We start from the raw sequence: 25233 nt of genomic DNA, 5'->3' as shown, positions 1-25233 counted from the left end.
TAGCTAAGTCTTTCCTGATCCCAGCTCTGTTCATCTTGGCTCCTTTTTAAAAACACTGTAAGCAAGGGTTACTCCAAGCGGAGTCTCCCTTTTTTCCAAAAATTGGGCCCCACACACACCCACCCCTTCAGTGGCAGCAGTTGTGCCCCAGTTGTACACTTCACAGCTAGATTTGCATCAAGCACATTCAAAAATACGCCATTCTTAACCGTCCCCAGGATGACACCGGGGTAGGTAGCTAAGTCTTTGCTGAACCATGACTTGTTCATCTTGGCTCCTTTTTAAAAACACGGCAAGCAAGGGTTACTCCAAGCGGAGTCTCCCTTTTTTCCAAAAATTGGGCCCCACACACACCCACCCCTTCAGTGGCAGCAGTTGTGCCCCAGTTGTACACTTCACAGCTAGATTTGCATCAAGAACATTCAAAAATACGCCATCCTTAACCGTCCCCAGGATGACACCGGGGTAGGTAGCTAAGTCTTTCCTGATCCCAGCTCTGTTCATCTTGGCTCCTTTTTAAAAACACTGTAAGCAAGGGTTACTCCAAGCGGAGTCTCCCTTTTTTCCAAAAATTGGGCCCCACACACACCCTCCATTTGCAATGTCATGGCATCAATGTTCATTTGGAGATGCTCCTGTATCATCCTCTCCAGCCGTTGACTATGTGTCAGACTTGTTGTCTCTGGTGGCCTTGCAAAGGACGGTCTAAAAAAATTATGAAAAGATTCCATAAAATTGCTGTTACCAGCACCAGATACGGTGCTACTGGTACGGGTAGACTGTTGAAGATGACAAGACCGTCCCATGTGTGTCAAGTTACAACTGGGAGATTCACTCCCTGCACCTGCACGGTTGTTTGGTGGAAAAGCCGAGCTAAGATCGAGTAACAGCTTCTGCTGATACTCCTGCATACGTGCGTCCCTTTCTATGGCTGGAATTATGTCACACAATTTGGACTTGTACCGGGGATCTAATAGTGTGGCAAGCCAGTAGTCATCATCACTTCTAATTTTGACAATACGTGCGTCCCTTTCTATGGCTGGAATTATGTCACAAAATTTGGACTTGTACCGGGGATCCAATAGTGTGGCAAGCCAGTAGTCATCATCACTTCTAATTTTGACAATGCGAGGGTCATGTTGGAGGTAGTGCAGCAAGAAGGCGTTCATGTGTCTTGCGCGGCCATGCGGACCAAGTCCACGCTGTGTTTGTGGCATAGAGGTGCTAACCGTTCTTTCTTCCTCTGACATCTCCCCCCAACCTCTTTCAACAGAAATTTGACCAAGGTCTCCCTCATCCTCTGAGTCTTCCATGTCCATGGACAGTTCGTCCTCCATTTCTTCATGTTCTCTTGCACCTTCCTCAACATTTCGCCTGCTACCATGCACCCTTGTTGATCCCTGTACCCCATGGTCCCATGCCTGCCGCGTTGGTGATGATGAACGTCTGGACCGTGGTGATGTTGTTGTGTCTTGCGCATATGAATCCTCCTGTAGTTCCTCCCCTTCCTGTTGTCTCACCCCCTGACTCCGAATAGTGTTTAGCGTGTGCTCCAGCATGTAAATGACTGGAATTGTCATGCTGATAATGGCATTATCAGCGCTAAACATATTCGTCGCCATGTCGAAACTGTGCAAAAGGGTGCATAGGTCCTTGATCTGAGACCACTCCATCAGGGTGATCTGCCCCACCTCTGCATCTCGTTGGCCCAGGCTATACGTCATGACGTATTGCACCAGGGCTCGGCGGTGCTGCCACAGTCGCTGTAACATGTGGAGAGTCGAATTCCAGCGTGTCGGCACATCGCATTTCAGGCGATGAACCGGCAGGCCGAAAGACTTCTGGAGCGATGCAAGTCACTCAGCTGCGGCGGTTGAATGGCGGAAGTGAGCAGACAGTTTTCGTGCCCTGGTCAGAAGGCCATCTAGGCCAGGATAGTCTGTTAAAAATTGCTGGACAACAAGGTTCAACACGTGAGTCATACAAGGCACGTGTGTCACCTTGCCCAGGCGAAGGGTCGCACCTAGGTTTGCAGCATTGTCACACACGGCCTTACCAGGCTGCAGGTTGAGTGGAGACAACCATTTATTAAACTCAGTCTCCAGAGCTGCCCACAATTCAGCCGCTGTGTGACTACTATTTCCAAGACATGTCAAGCTAAAGACCGCCTGATGCCGTTGCGCTCTGCTGCCAGCATAGTAATGAGGGGTGCGTGATTCCTTCTGCGCAGTGCGAACGCTGGTGGCCTGACCAGGCAGGCTTAGGGCGGAGGTGGAGGACCCAGATGAGGTGGAGGAGGCAGAAGCAGTGGCGGAACTTGGACAGACAGAGGATTGACACACAAGTCGTGGGGACGGCAAGACTTGTGCAGCAGACCCTTCACCATCTATCACCATAGTTACCCAGTGCCCAGTCAGCGACATGTAACGTCCCTGTCCATGCTTACTGGTCCAAGTATCGGTGGTGAAATGCACCCGTTCACACACAGAGTTTCTCAAGGAAGCGGTGATGTTGTGTGCGACATGCTGGTGTAGCGCGGACACACCTTTCTTAGAGAAGTAGTGGCGACTGGGCATCTGGTACTGGGGCACAGCGACAGACATAAGGTCTCTAAAATCCTGTGTGTCCACCAGGCGGAAAGGCAGCATTTCGGTAGCCAAGAGCTTACAGAGGGATAAAGTCAACCTCTTAGCTTTGTCAAGGGTCGCAGGAAATGGCCTTTTATTTGTCCACATCTGAGGGACAGAGATCTGGCTGCTGTGTGTAGACGGTGTTAAGTAGGGTGTCCCTGGAAAAATGCAGCTTTGAGAGGAAAGTGCAGGCGTAGACATGATGTCGCCTTCATCCAACGTTGGTGCTATCGATGTCTGAGAGAGCTGTACACACGTACTTGTTTCCCCTTCCAAACCAACTGACGACCTACCAAGCAAACTGCCTGTTGCGGTTACAGTGGTGGTAGTTGTGCGTGGAAAACCAGGTGTGACAGCAGTCCCCACAGTCCTAGAAGATGAAGAGCGCGCGGATGCACTAGAAGGGGCAGGCGGTGGATGGTTCGCTCCGCTAGGCTGCATTGCAGCACGGTGAGCTTCCCACCGGGACATATGATATTTATTCATGTGACGATTCATGGAAGAAGTTGTCAAACTGCTGAGGTTTTGCCCTCTACTAAATCATGACAAATTTTACAGATCGCATAATTTGGGCGATCTTTTGCTATGTCAAAAAAGGACCAGGCTAGGCAAGGCTTAGAGGGCATGCGACCTGCTGATCCACCCCGACTAGTGCTCAGAGGCACAGTGGTGGCTGAGGATGCAGTTGTAGACGTGCTACCAGTACTCCTACTCTGTCCAGGAAGGCGCAAGGTAATTTCGTCGTCAGTTGCATCCTCCTCCACCGTCTCTGTTGACCTCCTCGAGGGCCTGACTGTGGGTTGACAGTAGGTGGGATCTAGAACTTCCTCATCAATTGTTGTGTTTGCACTCCCCTCACCCTCAGACCGAGCCTCTTCTTGCCCTGACCGAATATTTAAGTTGTCATCCCAATCTGGTATCTGCGTCTCATCGTCATCAGTACGTTCCTCATTGTCTATAACAACAGGTGTTACAGTTTGTGAAAAAGGGTCAACATTATGCTCAGAAACTTGCTCCTCACGGCCTGAATCAGAGTCACAAAGGTTCTGGGCATCACTGCAGACCATTTCCTGGTCTGTAGTCACTGTAGCTTGGGAGCAGACCTCTGATTCCCAGGCTATAGTGTGACTGAACAGCTCTGCAGACTCAGCCATCTCAGTTCCACCATACTGTGCAGGGCGGATGGAGACTTCAGAGCTGGGAGAAAGCAAGTTTGATTGGGATGACAACTCAGAGGACTGGTGTTTTTTGGATGCGGTAGTTGAGGTGGCGGAGAGGGCACTTGTTGGACCACTTGAGATCCATTCAAGCATTTTCCTTTTTTGGCCATCATCTACCTTTGTTCCAGTTGTTCGTGTCCGTAAAAAAGGGAGCACATCGGATTGTCCATGGTAAGTAGTAGACATCTTACTTTTGCTGGAAGATGGTCTATCTTCAGCAGATGTTAATGGAGCTTTGCCACCTTCCCCACGGACAAACCCTTTTTTTCCTTTTCCAACACGCCTCTTCCCCTTTCCACCAGCATCTGTCATTTTGCCACTCATTTTGATAGCAACAAGATTGTGCACTTAAAATGTGGTAGTAAAAATTGAGAGGTGGTGTAGATTTCAGCGGTGGTCTAGCTTTATTAACAGCATAATAAACAACAATAATTATCCCTGACAATGCAACTACGGCCCTTAAACTGGCAGCAGTGTTTGCTAGTATAATGGCTTAGTAACAATGAGTTTGAGTGTGCAATGCAGGCAGACGTGCTGCAAATATCTTTGCACTAGTGGGACAATACAGAAGTCCAACAGCCACTTTTATGATGCCACTAAGTTCACTCAGTGTTTGCTAGTATAATGGCTTAGTAACAATGAGTTTGAGTGTGCAATGCATGCAGACGTGCTGCAAATATCTTTGCACTAGTGGGACAATTTCAGAAGTCCAACAGCCACATTTAGGATGCCACTAAGTTCACTCAGTGTTTGCTAGTATAATGGCTGTTAGGGCCAGATGGACGGGTAGACCCTGCAGGTGGATCCACTGGGCCGAACTCCCGGATGAGGGAAAGGAGTCCGGTGGCCGGAGCACTTTAGGTAGCAGGACAGTCCGTGCACTGGGAGAAAATGGAGAAGTCCCTGGGACCACAAGGTCACTGATGGTGGTCCGGGTGACGGAGCTCAGGTTCGGAAGCCGTGATGGTGTCAGGCGGGGTCCGGAACCGTTGGAGCGAGATGACGGGTCACCGCAGGGATCCGAGATGGTACGGACTGTCAGGATGGCAGATGGGCAGCGTTCGGGGTTCGAGGTACAGCAGGACCGGATGGCGAGGCAGGATCGGCTCTAGAAGACAGAGAGGTAAGTATCTCACAAAACACAAGGAGACCTGACTCCTAGCTTGGGAAAACACGAAGAACAGGCCCTGCTCCCTTGGACATTAACCCCCTATATACTCTGTACCTGTGTGCATCATTTCCTGTTAGTTGACACTGGCCCTTTAAGAAAGGGTCAGTGACCGCGCGCGCGCCCTAATGCGCATGCGCACGGCCCGGGTGCCAGAAGCCAGGGCAGGAAGCTGAGAGGAGGACGCAGGGGAGCCGGCCAGGGACTGGGAAGCCGTCGGGCGCCGGGAGCGGAGACCAGGGGGCCTGGGAAGTACGGGCACCAGAGGCTGGAGAGCGGGGAGCGTGGCAGGTGAGCCGGGGAGCGGAGCAGAGGACCCGGGGAACGGAGCAGGGGACCCGGGGAGCGGAGCAGAGGACCCGGGGAGCGTGACAGTACCCCCCCCCACGCCACCCTCCCCGCAACCGGGACAGGAAGGCACGGATCAGAGGAGTGCCCACGTTCTCCCTGGGCTCCCAGGACCTATCCTCAGGACCATACCCTTCCCAGTCCACCAGGAAGAACTGTCGACCTCGTACGATCTTCATGGCCACGATATCCCTTACCGCATAGATGTCATCCTCAGCAATAGGAGGGGGAGCCGGACTGGCGGCAGCGGAGAAGGGACCAAGGACAACCGGCTTGAGCAGAGACACGTGGAAGGAGTTGGGTATCCTCATCGTGGCCGGGAGCTGTAGTTTGTAGGAGACCTCATTGATCTTGCCGAGGACTTTAAACGGTCCGATGTAGCGAGGTCCCAGCTTGTAGGATGGTATCTTCAGTCGGATGTATTTGGAAGCAAGCCAGACGAGATCTCCCGGAGAGAAACACGGAGGATCCAGACGTCTCTTGTCCGCGTGTCTCTTCATCCGCAGGGATGCACGTGCAAGGGAGGCCTTAACTGAGTGCCAAATGGTTGTAAAGTCACGGGCTACAGCATCTGCAGCAGGGACATCCGAGGAAGAGGATACAGGCAATGGGACGGTAGGCTGAAGTCCGTAAACGACATGGAAGGGAGAGCTGGAGGAGGACTCACTGACGTGGTGGTTATGGGAGAATTCAGCCCAAGGAAGAAGCGTGGACCAGTCGTCATGATGGGCGTTGACGTAGTGACGTAAGAAGGAGGTCAAGATCTGATTGACCCGTTCCACTTGGCCGTTCGACTGAGGATGGTAGGCCGAAGAAAAGTCCAGAGTCACTCCCAGTTGTTTACAGAGAGCCCTCCAGAAGCGGGAGGTGAACTGAGTTCCTCTGTCGGACATTATGTGTGATGGAAATCCATGCAAGCGGAAGATGTGATGTATATAGGCGTCCGCGAGTTCCTGGGCAGAGGGCAGTCCAGCCATAGGAACGAAATGGGCCATTTTAGAGAACCGATCCACCACGACCCATATGACTGTGTGTCCGGAGGACAATGGCAAGTCCGTAATAAAGTCCATCGCTATGTGTTGCCAGGGAACTGAGGGTATGGGCAGAGGCAGAAGACGGCCATATGGCAGGTGTTTGGGAGTCTTGTTCCTGGCACAGGAGGAGCAGGCAGAGACAAAAGAGGCGACGTCCGTGCGAAGGGATGGCCACCAGTAATGACGTACAATAGCACTCCATGTTTTCTTCTGACCTGCATGACCGGCTGTTTTCGAGGCATGGCCCCAGTGTAATACTTTTTGCCTGTCAGTCTCAGAGACATAGGTCTTCCCGGGCGGTATCTGGGCCAGGGTGACAGGAGCCACCGGAATAATCTTACTTGGACAGATGATGGGTTGAGATGTCTCTTCCTCCTGTTCCACGGGCACGAAAGACCTAGACAAGGCATCAGCGCGTACATTCTTGTTCGCGGGTCGGAAATGAAGCTGGAAGTCGAACCGGGCAAAGAACAAGGACCACCTGGCTTGCCGTGGGTTCAGTCGCTGAGCAGTCCGCAGGTATTCCAGGTTTTTGTGGTCCATGTAAACAATGACAGGGTGCACTGCTCCTTCCAGAAGATAGCGCCATTCCTCCAGAGCCAGTTTGACCGCCAATAGCTCTCGGTCACCGATGGTGTAATTGCGTTCAGGCGCGGAGAAGCTCTTGGAGAAGAAACCGCACATCACCATCTTCCCGGAGGAGGACTTCTGCATGAGCACTGCTTCGGCTCCCGAGGAGGAGGCATCCACCTCCAAGGTGAACTGGCGGTTTAACTCTGGACGGTGGAGTACAGGAGAGGAGGCAAAGGCTCGCTTTAGAGAGCCAAACGCGGCGTCGGCCGCAGGTGACCAGTCCTTTGGATTAGCCCCCTTCTTGGTCAAGGCGGAGAGAGGAGCAGTCAGAGCCGAGAAGTGAGGAATGAACTGGCGGTAATAGTTGGCGAATCCCAGAAAGCGTTGGATTGCCTTCAGTCCAGAAGGAGGAGGCCAGTTGAGAATGGAGGAGACCTTCTTTGGATCCATCTGCAGTCCGGTATCGGTGATGAGGTACCCCAGGAAGGGGAGAGAAGACTGTTCGAAGACGCACTTCTCGTACTTGGCGTACAGACGATTCTCTCTCAGTCTTTGTAGAACCAGTTGCACGTTCTCTCGGTGGGTCTGGAGGTCCGGAGAAAAGACAAGGATGTCATCCAGATATACCACCACACAGACGTAGAGAAGGTCCCGAAACACATCGTTCACTAATTCTTGGAAGACTGCTGGTGCGTTACACAGGCCGAAGGGCATCACGCAGTATTCATAGTGCCCATCGCGAGTGTTGAACGCGGTCTTCCATTCATCCCCTGAGCGGATACGGACCAGGTTGTAGGCACCCCGAAGATCCAACTTGGTGAACACACGAGCTCCTCTGAGCCGATCAAACAATTCGGGGATGAGCGGCAGGGGGTACTTGTTTTTCACGGTGATTAGGTTCAATCCCCGGTAGTCTATACATGGGCGTAGGTCACCCTCTTTCTTCTTTACGAAGAAGAAGCCTGCTCCAGCAGGAGAGGAGGATCTCCGGATGAATCCCTTAGCCAGGCTCTCTGTGATGTACGTAGACATGGCCCTTGTTTTGGCTGGAGACAGTGGATATATCCGTCCTCGAGGTGGTGTAGTTCCCGGGAGCAGGTCAATGGCACAATCGTAAGGACGATGTGGCGGAAGTACTTCGGACTCCTTCTTATCAAAGACGTCCACGAAGGACCAATAGGCTGAGGGCAGTCCCGGTAGGGACTCGGGAACCGGAGGTCGCCGGATAGGTTGTATGGTCTTCAGACACCTCTCATGGCAAGAAGACCCCCATCGAGTGATATCGCCAGTGCCCCAGCTGACTGAAGGCTCGTGTGTCCGCAACCAGGGAAGGCCCAGCAGGATTTGATGTGACATATGTGGGAGGACGTAGAGAGCGATGTTCTCGGTGTGCAGAGCACCGATACGCAGTTCAAGCGGCTTGGTGATCCAGGAGATGGTGTCTGAGAGGGGTCTCCCATCCACAGAGGCAATCACAAGAGGTTTGGCGAGTGGAGTAACAGGCACCTGGTACTTGTCCACCGTGGCCTGCTGGATGAAATTGCCTGCTGCCCCAGAATCGAGGTACGCCTCAGCCGTAAACCGCGTCTCTCCCGTTGTCACTTGCACAGTCCATGTAACTGGGTCTGAGAGAGTCCCAGTACCTAGGGTGGCCTCTCCTACCAACCCTAGGCTTTGGAGTTTCCCGGCCTCTCTGGACAGGCGCGTAGCAGGTGTGTGCCCTCTCCGCAGTAAAAGCAGAGACCCTTGGCGAGCCGCTCTGCTCGACGTTGTTCAGACTGTCGCACACGGTCGATCTGCATGGGCTCATGGACGGAGACACCAGAGGCCGTTGACTCGAGTACGGTGGGCTTCTGTGGAGGAGAGGAATGCCGTACCGGACGTCTCTCACGGGATACCTCTTTGGACCGCTCCTGAAAGCGTATGTCCACTCGAGTCGCTAGGGTAATCAGGGCGTCCAGGGTGGACGGTACGTCACGTCCAGCCAGCTCATCTTTGATTCGACCCGATAGTCCTTCCCAGAAGGCGGCGGTTAGGGCCTCGTTATTCCACCCGAGTTCTGAAGCCAAGGTGCGGAAACGGATGGCGTATTGACCCACCGTCAGTGTTCCCTGACGTAACCGGAGAAGTGATGACGCAGACGCGGAGGCGCATCCGGGTTCGTCAAAGGTGCTGCGAAAGGCCTGCAGGAACTCCTGGAGGTTCTTGGTCATAGGTTCCTCCTTCTCCCACAAGGGGTTCATCCACGCCAGTGCCTCGCCCTCTAGGTGAGACATGATGAAGGCGACATTGGCTTGGTCGGAGGCAAACAGATGTGGCAGCTGCGTGAAATGGAGGGAGCATTGGTTTATAAACCCCCTGCAGGTCTTGGGATCTCCGGCGTACCGGGGTGGTGAGGCCAAACGCAGTCTGGAAGCATCCGAAGAGGCAGCCACGGGAGCGGGCATCGTGGCTTGACTAGTGGAGGCCCGGGGCGCTGCAGATGTGACCGAGGCTTGTAGCGTGTTCAAGCGGGCGTCCACGGAGGTCATAAAATTCAGCATGCGGGTCTGGACTTCACGCTGGCGTTGGAGTTCCTCATGCAAGGCCGCTAGTGCTTCGGCGGGATCCATGGCCTGTTCTTACTGTTAGGGCCAGATGGACGGGTAGACCCTGGAGGTGGATCCACTGGGCCGAACTCCCGGATGAGGGAAAGGACTCCGGTGGCCGGAGCACTTTAGGTAGCAGGACAGTCCGTGCACTGGGAGAAAATGGAGAAGTCCCTGGGACCACAAGGTCACTGATGGTGGTCCGGGTGACGGAAGCCGTGATGGTGTCAGGCGGGGTCCGGAACCGTTGGAGCGAGATGACGGGTCACCGCAGGGATCCGAGATGGTACGGACTGTCAGGATGGCAGATGGGCAGCGTTCGGGGTTCGAGGTACAGCAGGACCGGATGGCGAGGCAGGATCGGCTCTAGAAGACAGAGAGGTAAGTATCTCACAAAACACAAGGAGACCTGACTCCTAGCTTGGGAAAACACGAAGAACAGGCCCCGCTCCCTTGGACATTAACCCCCTATATACCCTGTACCTGTGTGCATCATTTCCTGTTAGTTGACACTGGCCCTTTAAGAAAGGGTCAGTGACCGCGCGCGCGCCCTAATGCGCATGCGCGCGGCCCGGGTGCCAGAAGCCAGGGCAGGAAGCTGAGAGGAGGACGCAGGGGAGCCGGCCAGGGACTGGGAAGCCGTCGGGCGCCGGGAGCGGAGACCAGGGGGCCTGGGAAGTACGGGCACCGGAGGCTGGAGAGCGGGGAGCATGGCAGGTGAGCCGGGGAGCGGAGCAGAGGACCCGGGGAACGGAGCAGGGGACCCGGGGAGCGGAGCAGAGGACCCGGGGAGCGTGACAATGGCTTAGTAACAATGAGTTTGAGTGTGCAATGCAGGCAGACGTGCTGCAAATATCTGTGCACTACTGGGACTATACAGAAGTCCAACAGCCACGGTTAGGATGCCACTAAGTTCACTCAGTGTTTGCTAGTATAATGGCTTAGTAACAATGAGTTTGAGTGTGCAATGCACGCAGACGTGCTGCAAATATCTTTGCACTAGTGGGACAACACAGAAGTCCAACAGCCACGTTTAGGATGCCACTAAGTTCACTCAGTGTTTGGTAGTATAATGGCTTAGTAACAATGAGTTTGAGTGTGCATTGCAGGTAGACGTGCTGCAAATATCTTTGCACTAGTGGGACAATACAGAAGTCCAACAGCCACTTTTATGATGCCACTAAGTTCACTCAGTGTTTGCTAGTATAATGGCTTAGTAACAATGAGTTTGAGTGTGCAAAGGGCAGGAGGGTACAGTGGCAGGGTTGTGGGTCTCTGGGTAGAGGAAAGGAAGCCTGCCTTTCTATCCCTCCTAATGGGGAAATGCAGCGAGGAAATCCCTGACCTTAGCTACACAGACGCTGTCATCTTGTGTAGCTGTTAAACTCTGTTTTCACGGACCTGTCACCTATGGCTCTGACCCTGCCGGTATTAGCCCTTAAAAGGACTGATAGAAAGTGCTATCCCTATTCTGTACAGCGCTGTGTATAGAGCGTACACAGCAGTATCGGAGATAAGCGCTGCGCCAGCGGTGACTGACACCAAGGACGCAGAAGAGATAATGGCGTCCGGACAGGCAGATACTCGTTTTTATAATGCAGGGACATGTGACATGGACATCCTATCACACATGCCGTTGCTTCTCTGGCTAAAAGTACACTTAGCTGTGTGTGTGTCTGGGATTGGCTGACATGCTGGCCCGCCCCACTTCACGCGCGCGCTTAGGGAAGGAAGACAAGGAAAAAAAAAAAAATGGCGATCGCCATTATCCATACAGCAGTGATCTGAATTCGCTGTTCCCGCACACTATACACTGAAATTTCATAATAGTGTGAGTCACAGAGTGACTTACACTATTACAGCGGAAAGCCAGCTAGTAATTAGCTGGTCTTTTTGCTGCTAGAACCGTTCTCGAACGTATCTAGAACTATCGAGCTTTAGCAAAAAGCTCGAGTTCTAGTTCTATCTAGAACAGCCCCCAAAATCACTCGAGCCGCGAACTGGAGAACCTCGAACCGCGAACCGCGCTCAACTCTACTGGCGGTCCTTGGTTATTCTTACATGAATCAGATTAGCAAATCCAACATGTAATTACTATATGATCCATGCAAAAATCTGCAGATGTGATCTGTGTGACATCAATGTGACACATGCCGGAGAAAACACGTCACATAAAAATAAAGAATTTTCATACTTACCTGTCTCTGATGCTGCTATCATTTACGCTGCTGTTGCTTCTGGGAACGCTCATTATACTGATTGCATATTCACTGCACGGACCATGGACCCAAAAGTATCAGCCAGATAAGTATAACAGCTCATGCGGTCCGTGTGCTATCCGGATGTCACATGGATAAAACAGGGACAGCACATGGAACACACTCATATGCACCTTCACCACAAACTGTACAAAATGTTCGTGTTTTGCACAGATGTGTGAAGGAGACCTAAATGGGGATTTAATATTCCAATGAGTTTCAGCAATCATGCAAATTGTGGCCATAATAGCACTTTGCCTATGAAATATATCGTCTTTCTTTTCCATGCTTTCTTCTCTCTGTTTTTGATTGCTTCATTATTCGATGATGTGATGACCATGGAGACATCATATAATCAATTCATCCCCAGATACAGATCACTCTGGTGGTAAAAGGAGGCAAATGTTTTGTACAGAAACAAATGTAAAAGTCTCCATTTCATGTATCGTTTTAAGAGTGAATTGTTTATTTTTATGCGAACGATCCAACACAAAGATTCGGCTCCCTGCTGTGACTGAGATGAGCCGCCACATCATTGAGAGCCACTAAATTCTCCTAATGGCTCACACTGGGTGTAAATGTCCAGTGTTCAGTGTCAAAACCCCACCCACCTGAATAAAACCCTGCCCACTCAACAATTTAATTGCCCCTTTGTAAGTGGGCGGGGTTTTGGCGGTCTTGCTATAATCTTAAATATGTTTACCTGAGTTGAACACATATTTAATTGGGATGCATAAACAATCTGAGAGAGTCTGCTCTTTATGGTGAGCGGAGCCATGGGAATCGGATCGCCAAAAAGAACTGGATTGCTCATCACTAATAACAGCTGGGCCTGTAAAGCTGAAAACCCTTTTACTTGAGTGTGATTGTTCAAGTGAAGTAATTTTCTGATTAATGCTCTCTGAATAATTTTTCCCCTTTCATAGTCCTTTTTTTTTTCCTTTTCCTATCCTTTTTTCTTTCTTACTGTAGTAAATGGTAAGACTTAGTATTTCACATATCCAGTTGCTCTATGTGAGGAACATTAATATTTTGAAAAGTTTAAAGACACCTCGTCATCAGGATTTATACCCCCAACTAATCAGTTAGGTCTAGAAATACTTGGACAGTGACACAAGTTTTGGAATTTTAGCTGTTTACCAAATCATATTCAAGATACAGTTAAATAATCAATATGAGGTTAAAGTGCAGACACTAATCTTTAATTCAAGAGTATTCACATCCTAATTGGTGTAAGGGGTCGGCAATTTCAGCTCTTTAATATGTGGCTGCCTCCTTTTCAAGGGACCAAAACTAATTGGACAATTATGTCAAAACCTCTTTAACCCCTTCATGACCGGCCGATTTTTCGCTTTCCGTTTTTTTTCGCCATTCTTCCGAGAGACGTAACTTTTTTATTTCTCAAAATTGCAAAAAAAGTGCGATAGCACTATTCTTTTTGAGATATTTTATTCACTGTGTTCACTATATGGTAAAACTGATGTGTCAATGTGATGACTGAGGTCAGTGCGAATTCGTAGACACCAAACATGTATAGGTTTACTTTTATCTAAGGAGTTAAAAAAAATCAGAAGTTTGTCCGAACAAAGTGGCGCACGTTTTACGCCATATTCCATGACCCATAGCGTTCTCATTTTTCGAGATATATGGCTCAGTGACAACTTATTTTTTGCATCTCGAGCTGCCGTTTTTAACGGTATCATTTTTGCGTAGATGCTATGTTTTGATCGCCTGTTATTGCATTTAGCGCAGAATTTGTGGCAACCAAAAAATGTAATTTTGGCATTTGGATTTTTTTGCCGCTACGCCGTTTACCGATCAGGTTAATTGATTTTATATTTTGATAGATCGGGCATTTCTGAACGTGGTGATACCAAATATGTGTATATTTTTTATATTTTTAACCTTTTCATTTTCAATGGGGCGAAATGGTGGTGATTTGAACTTTTAGGTTTTTTATTTTTTTTCAAATTTTTAAAACTTTTTTTTTACTTTTTTTTTTATTTTACTAGTCCCCCTAGGGGACTATATGGATCAGTAATCTGATCGCTCTGCCATGTCTGCTAATCACTGCTACACAGCTGTAAACAGCAGATATTCTCATTTTCTGTCTCACCCAGCTCTGGGCTGGGTGAAACCGAAAGTAAGTCATGTGAGCTACAGGAGTACATGACCCTTTGCTACCATGACAACCATCGGAAGTGACGTAATCACGTCACGTGACTTCCGGTATCGGCCGGTAAGTAAATGTTTACCACCGATGCCATTATAATGGTGCTGTCACATATTGACAGTGCCATTTAAGGGGTTAAACAACACGGGCAAATAACAATACTGCTAGTGCTTGGCAGGCACACATCTCAGCTGTAAAAATCAGCTGAGATGTGCGCCGATCGCTGCAAACTGCCTGCAGCAGACCGCGGGCAGTAACACTATGACCGCTAGGATGTAATATTACTGCCCACTGTCGTTAAGGTGTTAATGGGCTGCATGGGCAATTTCCTTGTTAATTCATAATCAATTAAGCAGGTAAACGGTTTGGAGCTGATTTCAGGTGTGGCATTTGCATTTAAAAGCTGTTGTTGTGAACTCACAACTTGCAGTCAAACGTGCTCTCAATGGAAGAGAAACAGTCTGAAAAAAGAAGAATTCCATCAGAAAGATAACAGAAATATTAGAAGTTGCCAAATCAACTGTTTGGTGCATTATGCAAAAAAAGGAGAGAGCCCACTGGTGAGTTTGGGAACTCAAAAAAGCCTGGACATCCATGGAAGACAACAGTAGTGGATAATCACAGAATACTTTCCATGGTGAAGAAAAACCCCTTTACAACATACAAACAAGTGAAGAACACTCTCCAGGAAGTAGATGTTTCAGTATCTAAGTCTACCCTAATGAGAAGACTTCATATGAGCAAATACAGAGGGGTCACCACAAGGTGCAAACCATTAATCAGCCTTAAAAAATAGAAAGACCAGATTAGACTTTGCCAAAATATATTCAAAAAAGCCACTCAGTTCTGTAAAAGCATTCTTAGGGAAAATTAAACTAAGATCACCCTCTACCAGAATGATGGGAAGAAGAAAGTATGGAGAAGGCTTGGAACGGCTCATGATCCAATGCATACCACATCCTCTGTAACACATAGTGGAGGCAGTGTGATGGCCGGGCATGCATGGTTTCCAATGGCCATGGGTCACTAGTGTTTATTGATGATTTATCTGAAGACAGAAGCAGCCGGATGAATTCTGAAGTCTACAGGGCTAAACGTTCTGCTCTTATTCAACCAAATGCAGCAAGGTCGATTGGACATCACTTTACAATAGAGATGGACAATGACCCAAAATGTGCTGCAAAAGCAACCCAGGAGATTTTTAAGAGAAATATTCTACAATGGCCAAGTCAATCACCAGATCTCAACCCTATCGAGCTGTATTTTGTCATGATTAAGACAAAACTTAAAGCAGAAAGACCCACAAACAAGCAACAAGTCAGCTGCAGTAATGGCCGTTAAAGCATCGCAATGGAGGAAACCCAGCATTTGTTGACGTCCTTGGCTTCCAGACTTCAGGCTGTTATTGACTGCAAAGGATTCTCCACAAAGAATTAAAAATTAACATTTTATTTATGGTAAAGGTACTTTGTTCAATTATTTTTGTGACCCTGAAATGAGGAGGCTTTGTAGAATAATGATTGAAATTCCTAAACATTTTAGAGGATATTTTTGTGTAACCCCTTTCATTAAATCTGATCTCAGTTGTTTCATTGCAAATAAAAAGTAGTGGCATGCAGAGCCCAGATCACGAACATTCAGTCACTGTCCAAATATTTCTAGACCTAACTTTCTGAAAGCATTTAATGCCGAGTACATCCTCCCCTTTCTTCTAGAAATCTGTTTTATTGTTTGAAAGAAATCGATAGTTCAAATTATAGCTAATAAGCTGCAAGTGCAGAATGGAAGGACAATGCACTTGCCTCTCTCCCTTTTCCCGGCCTACTGTCTGTCTATTGTCTGATTCTGTGACCTGTCCGTCAGTGAAAGGACGGCAGCAGGTGGGGAATAGGGAGAATGGCAGGAGAGCTGCAAGTGCAATGCCTACTTCACTGCACTTGCAACTCATTAGCATAAAATGTCAATTATGGATTTCTTTAAAACTGCAAAATGGTTTTCTGCAAGAAATGTAAAGATTTAATTAGCATTAAAGTACCTTTATGTATGACATTAGCTGGAGGTATAAGATCCAAATGATAGGTTTACTTTAATCAAACACTGAAGTATAATCAGCCATTTAAAGGGATTGGGCTATGATGAGACTCCTTTTTTAGATGTGAAACGCCCATGCCGGGGCTTGCAGGGCTCGCACGGTCACCGGGACGGTGGTATTCGGGGTCAGGCTGTGAGTGGCCTGACCCGGCTTCCGTAACCCCCGGCGGGTTTCAATAAAAAGGAAAGTCCGACCGTCAGTCCGGTTTTACAAGGGGGACGGAAGGAGGGTAACGAGGTCCCTGGGGGGGGGCTTTCCATCGCTCTCCCCCAGGAAACGGGACGGGGACAGGGGATGCTTGCAGCGCCACCCGTGGTTTGCGGCCAGGTGTTCAGCCGCCGCTGCGCGGTCTCTCTCCGGGGCAGGTGTTACGGGCAGCTGGATGGAATCGCTCCCCACGGGTGGAGCGGGGGAGCCCCGGGAGGTTAATGAGACCCAGGGCAACAGTCCTCAGGGACACCGGGGGCACAGTGCGGCGGCATTACTCAGAGCAGTCACAGTGTGCGGTTCCAGTTGTTCTTTATTTAAAGTCCGTTTCACATCGCACCCGGGTGCTGGTCCTCTCCGCCTGTAGCCTTTGGTCGGTCCCGGGCAGGTAGGAGGAAGGGGTGTCTGGTGAGGTGTTCTGGGGGTCTCTCCCTTTCGGTGCGTTAGTGCTGTCCCCGTGGCATAGAGCATCTTGGGAACTCGCCGCCTTTTTGTCTCTCTCATCCCTGGTAGCGGACCTAACACAACCGCCACCAGGTACAACTATCTCCAGGGAACCCCAGTCCTCAGCTCCATTCCCCTCCTCTAGTTGTTATCAGCCCTGGTCTCGTGGCATCTCCTCAGCAGGAGCTGTTCTCTGGACGTCTGCACTCCCTTGCAGCCTCTGACGTTCTGCCTAAAACTTCTGTGTGCTCTGCACTAAGCTCACTCCTTCAGGCCCCCCTCCCCTTGGTTGTCATGGGGACCTGCCTGTGTCCAGCCACCTGCTCATTAAGGAGACAGGATGAGTCATGGACTCAGAACAAACTTCATGCTGCAGAAGCTATTAACTCCTTCCTGCCAGTGTGATGTGAGTGTGTGTTGTGGGGACTCTTCTTCCTCCTGCCCGGGAAAAATGGGGTAACATTTAATACCCTGTAATGACCCGTTTACAGGGGCGTTACAGATGCTTTTCAAGTTACTTGCTTGGGGCAGAACCTGGATATGGTGAATTTGACTGTCCTTGTAGTGAAATAAAACCTTCCATGTGCGTTTTTTCCTTATTTATTTGCATGGGTGAAAGTGCTATACAAATGCTGAAAGCTCAGTCATTTTGCTTGTACTATAAACTGCAGCAGTTTTGGTGCAGAAATTTCTGCTGCTATTACCGTATATGCTCGAGTATAAGCCAACTCGAGTATAAGCCAAGGCACCTAATTTTACCACAAAAACCTGTGATAACTTATTCACTATAAGCATAGCATAATATAAGCCTAGGGTGGGAAATGCAGCAGTGACTGGTAAATTTAAAAAATAAAATTTTCCCCTGTAGCAATGTGCCCATATTGTCTCCTGTAGTAATGTGCCCCACCCTGTATTAATGTGCCTCATAGAAATGTGCCCCCTTCCTTTAGTAATGTCCTCATTCTGGTCCCTTCTTGTCCCCTAGTATGCTGTTGTTTATATATATATATATATATATATATATATATATACATATACACATACACACACACACACACAAATATTCACACCTGTCCTCTGTTCTTGCAGTGTCCTCTTATCTGCTTCTTGTGGACCGCAGATACATGGACCACTCGATGATCAAGGCAGGTGCATGGGGCCGCCGCTGCCATAGGCACTTTAGTACTTGTGATGCCGCAAAGCATTCAACTGTAGTTAATGAGCCTACGGCTGTGGCGGCCCCGTGCACTGGCCGCAATCATCGAGGTTTCTATGTGCCTGCAGTCTACAAGAAGCAGGTAAGAGGACACCGCAGGAGCGGAGGACAGGTGAGAATTATTTTGTTGGAAGCTCACTCAAGTATAAGCCAAGGGGGGTGTTTTCAGCATTAAATAATGGGCTGAAAAGTTCAGCTTATACTTGAGTAAACACGGGACTTAAAATTCACATACCTTTACTGTGAATTTCAAAACAAGATAAATGCTGCTACAAATTATATTTTCCAGTATACAAATCCAAGAAAATTAAAAATAATTGAGATGATCAGTTAATTCTTATTCTTGCTTTATAAACAATTTACCATTTCAGTGGTAATATAATACAACCGTGCATTGACCGTCATCCACTTTTATATTTAGGGCCATGATACAACAACTGCCGCACTTAACTGGTCCTTGTTTTTATTGGGATCTCATCCTGAAGTTCAGAAAAAGGTACACAAAGAGCTAGATGACACATTTGGTAAGAACTGTCTTTAACAAAAATGATTCCTTAGTCAAATTATTAGTTAAACTGTTGATCAATAGTAAAATCTCTGCCAGACACAGTCTATTGATTAATAAAGCCAGTGATGCATAATGAATTTGTGTATAAAGTAGAAAACTAAAATAAACTACATTTTACCAGTGCAAATTAAGAAAGTTTCCATAACTGGGCTGTCTGGATTTACAGTAAAACTTCCTAAAAATGTGATTAACTTAAATTAATAAGATCAGATGGATACTTGACCTACAGTTTCTGTGACAGGCAGGTAACTCATGATGTCACTAATGTGGCATTAGCCAATTATGCAAGTTTGCAGAATTGAGTCTATGTAGGGAGGTGGTTTAAACAATGTTCTATATCAAGTCGATCAATAACATTTTCCTAAGTGGCCACATGAGAGACTGACTGTTGTGGAGGGCCAAATCAACTCAGTGCATTTATGAGGTAAAGATATCCATTAAATGACAGAAAAGGTGCTTTGACGAAAATAGTAGGACAATTCCCACCAAGCAAGCATCATTCACTAGCTGGAAGGTGTCTGTAATCGACTGAAGCTGACATAATGACTACAGTAAATCAATATCAATACATCAAAATTCCAATAATAAGAGGGAATGTTAGGAGATAGAGTAAATCACCAAGACACAAAGCTCTCAAGAAAATTAAAAATAATATAACTATATATATATATATATATATATATATATATTGATGCCAAGGTCCCTCCACCCTGACGTACGTTTCGCCTTTCTTCTCCGGGGGATGAAGCTTGGAGTATTTCCATTGGCATACTGCTGGGTCCCTCTTGTTTTTATTGTAGTTTCCATCTCTTCATTCTTTTTTAACTTTTTAATTATTGTATTTTACTATACATTTAATATTTTTTTTATTTTATTTCTCTTGAGAGCTTCGTGTCTTGGCGATTTACTCTATCTCCTGAATATAAACATACAAAGACTACAGTGTAGATTAGATAACCAATAAGCATTACATTTCCCAACAATTCCTCTTGGAGTTCATATCATCATCACTGGTTAAGTAAAAGTTGTAAATCATAAAAAAGCTTAAGTAAATAATGACACATTCATCAAAATGGGTCACATATAGCTCCCAATACATTTGGCACCTTTCCTTTTTGTACATCACCTAATTGCTCATGTACATGTGCCTGAATATATTCAGCTAAAAAATTGGCACATTTTAAAACCTTAAACAGACATTTTGCCCTCAAACAAATTGTGAACAGGTGGTGGTGATAGAAGCAGTAGGTGGCACTAGTACCACCCCCAGGAGATGATTCATATAAGAGTGTTGCTAGTGGTGTCACTCACTGCTTCTATCTTCACCCCCTGACTGCGCCTTCTTTCAGTCATAAGTTATGGTGGGAGCAGAGATAGAAGCATAGTGCTGATGCTGCACACACAACTTCCACAGCATCACACACGTTCCAGGACATTTTCAGCTGGGGTGGTGATACAGAAAACTAGTAACTGCAGCGCTGTTCCCTGGTGATGTCCTGTTCCAGGAGGAGCGATAGATGCTGCGGGGAGTGAGTGCAGCCCCAGCCTCCTGTGATGTCATGTTTTAGCTTTCTCTCAAATGAAACATCACAGGAAGTAAAACACATTTAGGGATTAGCAGGATAAGAAGAGTAGGGTAATGTGGGATAAAGCAAATTAGAAAATTGGTTAAGGTATAAGCATAGATATTTAGAAAGGACATTTTAGGTGCCAGACCAATCTTTTTATAATTATTTAGGTCAATTCTTGAAGTAAAACAATGAAAATGACTTCAAAACTTGATGTGTCAATGGATGCTTCATGTTATTCTCATTAGGTCAGTCTGACCGGCCAGTGACAATGGATGATATGAAGAAGCTACGATATCTTGAAGCAGTTATTAAAGAAGCTCTTCGAATTTTCCCTTCAGTGCCATTCTTTGCACGGACCATTACTGAAAATTGCACCATCAGTAAGAAACCTTACCTAATGTAGACGTGTGTCATCCAGAAAATATATGTATAATGGGAATAAGCAATATTGTGTTTGCATACAATAAAACCTAATATAATATGTTGGAAAATTGGAGGACTTTTAAAAAATAAGATGCCGCTGCTCTACTGAGCTATATAAATGCCGGTCCACCTATGACTCCAGTATATGTAACCATGTATGACTTATATTCTTGTGTTTGTTACTACAGGAGGATTTGCTGTACCCAAAGGTGTGAATGTAGTCATTGTGCCTTATGCTCTACATCGGGATCCAGAATATTTTCCTGATCCTGAGGAATTTAAGCCGGAAAGGTTTTTCTCTGAGAATGCAAGTGGAAGAAATCCATATGCATATATACCATTCTCTGCTGGCCTCAGGAACTGCATTGGTAAGTGGAAAAACTAACAAACCATATAGGTATTTAGCCTTAATGTATATGTTCACCTTTTGTTGCTAATAAAATTGAAAACTTGAACATATGAATTAGCAAAGAGGAATAATGTCAACAGGAAAATCCCAGACACCTTAATGGACATTCTATAATGCAATCCATCAGATTCCATAACACAGTATTGGACTAAATGAGATTACCTACTAATGACTTCATTCATTTCTCTAGGATAGGTGATACATGTCTGATTGTTGAGTGTCCTGCTGCTGAGATCTATATCATTAAATAAGGGTCACAATCCCCCTCTATTCTTTGTTACTTCTGGGATTGAATGGATCATAGAAAGGTAGAGTTCGAAGTGACCTCAAGGGCTATCGGGTCCAACCCTCTGTGAGTGCAAATTTTCCTAAATCATCCTAGCTACAGTATATTTACCCAGCTTCACTTGAATATTTCCATTGATGGAGAGCTCACCACCTAATGTGGTAGCCTGTTCCACTCTCTGACTGTCCTCACTTTCAGAAAGATTTTCCTAAGGTCTGATCTGAATCTCCTTCCTTTTAGTTTCATCCCATTGCTTCCTGTACTTACTTGTGCTAATGAGAATTAGGTGGTTTCGTCTGCACTGTGACTACCTTTCAGATATTTGTAGACTGCTATTAAGTCACCTCTCAGCCTTCTCCATTGCAAACTAAAGATACCTAGTTCTTTTAGCTGGTCTTCATATGACATGGTTTGCAGACATTCTAAAATCTTGGTTGCTCTTCTATGGACTTTCCAATATTTCGATGTCTTTCTTGAATTGGGGCACCCAGAACTGTACACAGTATTCCAGGTGGAGTCTGACTAGGGCAGAGTATAGGGGAATAATTACCTCTCTTCAGCTAGATTCAGTACTTGTCTTGCTACATCCCAGAATTTTGTTGGCCTTATTAGCTGCAGCTCCACGTTGTTGACTCATGTTGAATCTGGGATCTACTATTATGCACAAGTCCTTTTCCCCAGTGCTATCACCTAGTTCTATTCCTCCCATTGTATATATGCTTTTTACATTTCTTTTATCCAGATGTAGCACTTTGCATTTGTCCGTTAAACACCATTCTGTTCACCTCAGCCCATTGTTTGAGTGTGTCTTAATCCTTTTGAATCCGCTCTTTTTCCACTCTAATGTTGGCTACTCCTCCTATCTTAGTATCATCTATGAATTTAATAATTCTTTTGTCCAGATCATTTATAGAGATATTAAACAGCACTGGGCCCAGGTCAGAGCCTTGCGGCACCCCGCTTTTAACTTTCCTCCAGTTTGATGTGAGCCATTTAGTATTACTCGTTGTGCCCCATCATTAAGTCAGTTGTGAATCCATCTAACTGATTTTGTGTCGATTCCATACTTCATCATTATTTGAACAGAACCAGACAGACCAAATTGTAAACAAAGCGGTATGCCATTGTCATTTTGTCGTTAGGAATAATAAACGAGTCACAAAGTTGCTGCTGACCATGTATACACACACTTAACAGCACTCTTTTAAAGTAGGACAAAAAAAATTCTGCAAATGTGGAGTAGACCATAATTAAAACTTTTTTTCCCCACCCCATGGTAGAATAATTGTGTGACATAACTCCCTCATCTGGACAAGGCTAAGGGACATTGAAGACAAAAGATCAGTTAAAAAAACATTCCTTGCTTCACTGTCATGGCAGAACAATAGTAGTAGAAGTAGTAGTGCCATGAAATGTGAAGTGTGACAGGACTGTGAACACATCTAGGTTATGGTCAGAAAATTTATTACAAAAATGTAAAGTGGTATTAATACATTTCACATTTGACTTTGAGAATCACGCAACAAAGAAGAATAACAATGACTTATTAATGGTTAATGGAAACCAAAATCATCAACCAATTGACAGCCGGGCTCCAAATCACCCTGAATATTCAAGTAAAAAGCTTAAATGTTGGGCCATCCAATTTGCATGAATTTGATCATGTCAACTATATCATGGCTTGGTTATGTGTATGGGCCCCGTTGTGCCTGTTTGCACTTCCAACAACATCTTTGCATGTCTCTGATGAGACTGTGAATGGTGCCTTGGGGAATTTGTCCCAGAGCTAGATCAGGGCATCCGTGAACTCTTGGACAGTCTGTGACACTACTTGGTGATGTGAGATTTACTAATACATAATGTCCCAGAGGTTTTTAGATTTTTTTTTATCTGAAACAAGAGAGCCAATGAATGACTTTAAAGCTTACATCATCCAGGAACTGCTTACATGCTCTGGCCACTTGTGGCAGATATTGTCCTACACCAGGTGGAACCCGTTGCTCATTGTACCTACATATATGCTAACAATAGCTCCTGAGGATTTCATCCCAGTACCTAACAGCATCTAGGTTATCAATAGCTATCATGTCATAGCTTGTGCTCAATAGATAGGCCTCCCCAAACAATCATGAAGGAGTAGATAACAGTCCTTCTACTGGATTAATGCCCTTTTATGGCCCTTTCCTCATGTAATTGTTTGAGTTCTGGTCTCTGCTCTATGTTTATGAAACTGTCTTGGCAGACACAGCAACTTTCTTACACTATGTTTCCATGTCCTTAAATTATTTCCGCTTATAATCCATTCGAAAACTACAATAACGGATCCGTCAATGGATCTATTGACTTTCTATTTACTTTAATAATGACGGATCTATTAACAGATGTGACAAAATTTGTCATCCGTTAGGTCCTATCTGATAGTCATCCGTTGTTTAAGACGGATGAAAAGTTCTGTTTGCAAGACTTTTCTGTAACGGATCCAAATACAGATGTCTAATGGATCCGTTAAAGCATAATGGGAATCTATGGGTAACAGATCAGTTAGTAATGCATCCGTTCACCCATCAGTTAACGGATCCATTGCCCATAGGTTCCCATTATGTTATAACGGATCCATCGCCATAAATACTAGATAGATTAGAATAGGATAAGATAAGACTAATAGATAGATGTGCAACGCCTATATAATGTCCCACCCTACTGCATATTGTAAGCTTGCACCCTATAGTGCCCTTCATGTGGCACTAAAGGGTGCATAGCCCTGTTTCAATACTTAAAAAAAAAAAAAAAAAAAGCCCTTGGATCCTCCTTATTTCTGGCAGCCAGCTAAGGTGAAGCAGACAGATGCAGCCTAAAAATAGCAGGACACAGACACCCCAGAAGTGGCGCATTCATTAGATGCTCCAATCCTAGCATCTTGGCTCATCCCATTGCCCTGGAGATGTGGCAAATGGGGTAATAAATGAGGTTCATGCCAGTTGTGAATTGTCAGCCGGCATCAAGTCCTGGTATTAGTAATGGGTGGGCGTATAGCAGACATCCCCATTGCTAACTCAGTAGCTGAAAAAGAAAACAAAATTGTTTTTCTACAAACACCCCTGAATACAGCCCTATACACTGTATCTTCTCTGTTGAACTTCTTTCTTTCTTAGTGCGGGATTGATACAGCGGGGCCGACTGTTCCAGCTTTTGGTGATGTAGAAATGTTGCAAGCATAAAGTTCTCCCTCACCCTGAGTGGAAATGACCTAATCAACCAATGTTTTTGACTGTTATACAGTCACAGGTTTACTATTTTTTGTGTATATGTTGTTCTAGCTCATGTACATCTGTTCATTATGTCTTCTCATACACAGGCCAGCGCTTTGCTCTAATGGAGGAGAAGGTGGTGTTGTCGGCTATTTTGAGAAACTTCACCGTAAATGCTAAACAGCACCGTGATGATCTTTGTCTGGTGGGAGAACTCATCCTTCGCCCACAGGATGGAATATTAATTGAACTGGAGAAAAGGAAACCAAACTCAATCTTGTAAACTTTGTAAAACAACCTCTGTATTTGAAGACCCAGAATTTATCTAAAATTGTTATTAATTGTAAATAGTTCTGTGTGTGACTGGTGCTGCAGAGAATATTTCTACTGGAAACTGGCTGGAAATTTAATTAGTGTACCAGTTTGATATTAAAGGCTATTTTCACACATACTTTTTTGTATTATTCATTTGCTTAATGCAAAATTCATCAACTTTCTAAATAATCTTGATTAAAAAATGTTTACCATTTTGCTGCTGTAAAAACTTGTGCAAATCTGTTAGAACTTCTGGTTCTGACAGTTCCCTCTGCTCTCCACCTCCCTCTTCTCAGTGTTAGGCCCCCTTCACACGTCCGTGTCTCCGGTATGTTTTAGGTCCGTTTCCGTATGTACCGGAGACACAGACACACGTACTCCAATGTTATTCAATGTATGGAGTTACACGTGCGTTTTTCCATAAGGTGTGTGTGTCCGTGTGCGTGAAACGTTTGTTTGTCT

At 46.3% G+C, this 25233-nt stretch overlaps 1 protein-coding gene across 1 annotated transcript in view; it reads left to right on the top strand.

Moving 5' to 3' along the window:
* The window catches only part of LOC142290546 (cytochrome P450 4V2-like), a 146337-nt gene extending 121449 nt beyond the window's left edge, over positions 1-24888 (top strand). Inside the window, exons 8-11 of the mRNA XM_075334511.1 lie at positions 18373-18475; positions 20336-20470; positions 20702-20881; positions 24564-24888. Coding sequence (XP_075190626.1) covers positions 18373-18475; positions 20336-20470; positions 20702-20881; positions 24564-24739 — 594 coding nt within the window. The 3' untranslated portion in view covers positions 24740-24888. The remainder of the gene's footprint in view (positions 1-18372; positions 18476-20335; positions 20471-20701; positions 20882-24563) is intronic.
* Positions 24889-25233: the final 345 nt, after the last annotated feature.

The sequence above is a fragment of the Anomaloglossus baeobatrachus genome, chromosome 1 (genome assembly GCF_048569485.1).
Source record: "Anomaloglossus baeobatrachus isolate aAnoBae1 chromosome 1, aAnoBae1.hap1, whole genome shotgun sequence".
NCBI classification, from domain to species: domain Eukaryota; kingdom Metazoa; phylum Chordata; class Amphibia; order Anura; family Aromobatidae; genus Anomaloglossus; species Anomaloglossus baeobatrachus.
Note: the sequence above shows the minus strand (reverse complement) of the source record. Positions and strands in the feature narration are given on the sequence as shown.